Source organism: Nematolebias whitei, chromosome 5 (assembly GCF_014905685.2).
Source record: "Nematolebias whitei isolate Nwh7 chromosome 5, NemWhi1, whole genome shotgun sequence".
Classification (NCBI taxonomy): Eukaryota; Metazoa; Chordata; class Actinopteri; order Cyprinodontiformes; family Rivulidae; genus Nematolebias; species Nematolebias whitei.
In genome coordinates, this window is record NC_056502.1 from 47,669,604 (window position 1) to 47,674,181 (window position 4,578).

A 4,578-nucleotide genomic window follows, 5' to 3' on the forward strand; every position below is an offset into this window, starting at 1 on the left:
TATATATATATATATATATAGTTTATAGCCTTATTGCATATGTCACTTTACCTACACCAAAATCAAGGACTTCATACATATACTGTGTACATTCACCTCATATGCTGCTTTACCACTTACAACAAATATCAATGACAGGACCTTCACTTCATTTCATTTTATAAATATACTTTTTTTTAATATACCGCCATACTACAATTTAAGATAGTATTATACTTTTATTATTTAATTTTATGCTTATGTTTATTAAATGTTTTAAATGTTAAATAGTTGTCATTGTTTGTTATTGTTGCACCAGGGGTCTGAGAGAAATGTAATTTCAATCCTGTGTGCGTCCTGTACATGTTGCAGTTTTGACAATAAAGTGACTTTCACTTTTTGACTTTTGATCTCTGCTGGACCCTAAACACCACACAGCTGGCCAAACAAACTCCAAAAAATGTGCTCTTCATTCTCACCATCAACTGTTGTCCCTTGTTGTCATCATTCTTTGTTGAAATCAGGTCTCTCTTGTAAATGAGTCCTCGAGGCTCAATGGGATTTACCCGTCTAAGGGTGCATTCACACCAGCCCTGTTTAGTCCGCTTTAATTGAACTCTAGCTCGTTTTCCTAGAAAGTCTGGTTCGTTTAGGGAGGTGTGAACGCACCATCAAACTCTGTCATGGAACAAAAAAGGCGAACTCTGGCCCGGGCTAAAACCTAGGTCTCGGTCCGGTAGAAGAGAACTCCAGCACGGTTCGAGTACAGTGTGAATGTAAACAGACCGGACTGCTCCGCAGGACAAACAAACACGCATTTCTTTTACCTTATATGTAGCCGTCAGCTGACTTGTGTGGGAAAAACAATATTCTTCGTGGTCTTCTGTCTCATCTTCTGCTCATGCTAAGTCCATTTTTGAAAAATGACTAAATATAACTCCTAAAACTGCTAAAACTTGATGCCACTTCGTTTTTGTTTTTATTTACAGAAGAAGAAGAAGACTTGTCTTCAGAGGTTTTTGTGTTGTTTCTTTCAGTAGTTCTAGGTGCAGCGCCCCCACAGGCGAGCGGGGGAACAGGTTGGTTCAACAGGTTGACTCGACTGCACAGTGCAGTGTGAATGTAAACGCACCAGCTCAAATGTAAACAAAAGGTTATGAATATTGGTCCCGAACCGAGTCTACCGGACTATCTGGTGTGAAAACGACCTAAATAAAGGTTGAATGAATGAAAAGTGCTGATGAGCCTGCTGACCAGGGTTCTGCAAACAGTTTGTTTGTGTTTGTCACGAACTGTAGCACAATAATGCTTGCAGACCTCAAACACTTTATTACTCAGTTTCCTTAAAGCCAGAATTTTTTAATGTTACAAAAATTGATTTAGACCAAAAAATGAAAAGCAATTGACAATACAAAACCTACCTACCTAGGTTGGTTCCAAACCTTCTGTTTGGAACCAAATAAAAGTCATACTAGTTTTTACAATTATGTTTGCCTTTTTACACAAAAATGTCTGGTTTGTTTATGTTGTATAAATTATTAATTTAATTATTAATAAATTATTAATTATGTATAGGTGCTGCATCAATTATATGTGAAGGGGACACGTTTCCCCTTCACATTAAAATAAATATTAGTTTGGAAACACCCACCACCACCACACACACACTCACACACACACACATTTACCATGAAATATTAGTTCACCCAGCACTGTTTCTATTTCTTGGTGAACAAATCCATTCCACTTGATTAATGGGAGAATCCTCAAACCACTAAAAGTCCACGCCGGGTTTTCCTGGTCACCTACACCAGCTCTCCACGCCTCATGCAGTGTTTCCCCGAGGTCACTTGCATTGGCAGGGCGCTCATCTCTTTAAGGGTTTTAGTCGACGGGGAGGAGGGGAAGACACCTCTGTGCTGTACGCTAGCTTACCGCTACGTTAGTGCCGACAGTTGTTGACTAGGATGCATGAGAGAAACGGAGCGCTACATCTGTAGCATTTTACAAATATGAAGATAGAGGAATTTAAACAATAGATTTTGAATAATGAATGGTGTCTTAAAACTTAATTGGCTTCAATCCTTTCTTAAAAATGCTCATGAGATTTGGTTTGCTATCCCCACTTTGGTTTCTAGTAAAGTTGGAGGTCTTGACTTCTTGTTAAGATGTGACTGACATTTCTAAACTACCTCTTAAATGATCGGCTTTTCACCCACAAGTGTTATTAAACTGGAAAATAGCAGATAAACATAACTTCAGTCCTCACAATGTTCCTTTTTGGAACATCAGAGTCGTTTTACACAGAGGGAGGTTTATGTTCATGGAAACATGGAAGGAGAAGCAAATATGGTCACTCATTTAATGGATACAATACAATACAACTTTATTTATAAAGCACTTTAAAAACAACACCATTGGCCAAAGTGCTGGTTGAAAATGGCAATCTATATGAATATGAAGAATTCATTAAAAAATATAATTATATCTGTACCAAAAAAGACTGACAAAGTAATTAAAATATACCAATTGCATTTTTTCAGTTAATAAAGAACAATTATGAAACTAAACCAACAATTAGTTCACCAAGCATCAATCTCAATGGACTAAATTTAATACACAAAAAATGCAACAACAATTTTTTAAGACAACCTTTAATAAAAACATTAAATACCGGTCTGGTAAGAAAGAATTTTCATGAGTTTTACCATAAGAAGAAGAGAATAAAAATGGCAAAATATTTGAGTTTTTTTCTTCTGCCTACAAATAAAAAATTACATTTCAAACTCTAAATAATATATATCCTTCAAACAAGTCCAATTTTATTGGCCAATGTTTAAAAAAAACACAAGCAGAAAAGCTCTGATTACCTCACTCAGCTAATAAGCCCTCTGACAAATTATTTTAGTGGATACTTGTAATTTTATTTACTGTAAATATATTCTTTAATTTTATATTTATTATTTCTCTGCATTTGAAAATGTTACTTAATTTTAAATATGGGTGGGGGGTTAGGTTGCCTGAGAGAAGCTGAGCGTGCTCTATTCACACAAGGAGAGCTGTTGGTCAGGATACTTCTTGTTGCTCTCTACAACAGTTACTGAATCAAGTGTTTACTTGTGTAGGTAAAACTGGTTGTTAAACAACTGTTAAAATACACCAGAATGCAGGAAATGGTATCTACTTTATTCAAATTTTTTCTGGGGGAGGACCCCCAGATCACCCACCAGTGTGGACCCCCCCCCACACACACACACATTACAAACATGCTTCTGACGCCAATGATGTTGTAGCGCAGTCCGTAGAATAGTTTTCCAATGCTCACATCTGCTTTTTATTATTCACATCCAGATGTGAATGCTTTTTTTTTTTTTTTTTTTTTTTACATCTACTGGTAACTCAAAATAAATGTTTTATCAGATTAACTGTGTGAGTGCATCTGATTATCAAAAACACAAAGTTTGTTTTCTCAGTCATCCAGGTATATAACAACAAAAAAACGAAGTCCAGATGACATGATTCAACCTTTTTTGTTGCATCTGATTATGTTTCTTCTTTCCCCCAGGTGGTGGAGGACTGCTACAACATCTTGAAGGAGTACAATTTCCGCTTTGTGAGGAGGGGGCCCATCTTTGTAAAGGGGAAAGGGGAGCTCCTCACCTATTTTCTCAAAGGAAGAGACAAACAAGGCTCATTTATTAACAGCTCCTCGGTCACGCTGCCACACCAGGTGGTGGATAGTTAATCACACACATGCAGATCACAGCTGGTAAATGCAGCAACAGGGAGAAACGAGTTGATCTGAAGAGAAATCATTTGACCAAAAGGATTTTTAAAACAAGTTAAAATGCAAGTATAATCACACCTTTCTTAGTCTGACAGCCTTTATTCAATAAAACTCTGATTTATTTTGTACACTGATCTGCAAAATTTTAAATAAGATTTGTAAAGTGTTTGTTTACAAAAATGACAAACATCAAAAAGGCAGAATAAGCTTTCTAACACTGATTAAAAGGCACTTTCACAAGACACTTCAAGCCTCCATTTGATTTCTGCATGGACCGAGGCAGCATGTAGGTTGAAGCCAACCCACCACTGATGCACCTTTGAGTTGCCATGTGAGGTGGTAACGAAGCCGTAATACTTGACTTTTGGAAAGGTATGGCCATTTTGCAGCTCAGTGATGTGATGCTTTGACAAATGGACTGTGTGAGCTCCCTGCCGTATGATTGAAAAGCCTAAACAGCAATAAGCAGATTCAGGTTGTTCAAGATGCGAGTCTGCGATGGGAGTTAAACTCAAAGCATGCTCCGCAGATAAATAGTGTTAACTTACTTTTTATGTACAAACTATATGAATGTTTGTTCAGTGCCCTGAGATGACTTCTGTTGTGACAGAGAAGATTCATGATGATGCTCAACAACTTTGTATTTAGTCTCAAAATTAGATAACCACAAATAAATAATCACTCAGTTGGGTTCACTTATAACCAGGGAAGTGGCTAGAATGTGTATTTTAAGCCAAAATACTCATCATTTGCCTGACAATTATTCACGTGTGCTTGAAATGTTCAAGACAACAGTCCTGCCCAGCCCAAGT

At 37.0% G+C, this 4,578-nt stretch overlaps 1 protein-coding gene across 1 annotated transcript in view; it reads left to right on the plus strand.

The window, feature by feature from the left end:
• LOC119409573 (adenylate cyclase type 3) overlaps positions 1 to 4,230 on the plus strand; it is a gene marked incomplete at its 5' end in the record, with an annotated part of 50,216 nt that extends 45,986 nt beyond the window's left edge. Inside the window, 1 exon segment of the mRNA XM_037676476.1 lies at positions 3,545 to 4,230. Coding sequence (XP_037532404.1) covers positions 3,545 to 3,724 — 180 coding nt within the window.
• Positions 4,231 to 4,578: the final 348 nt, after the last annotated feature.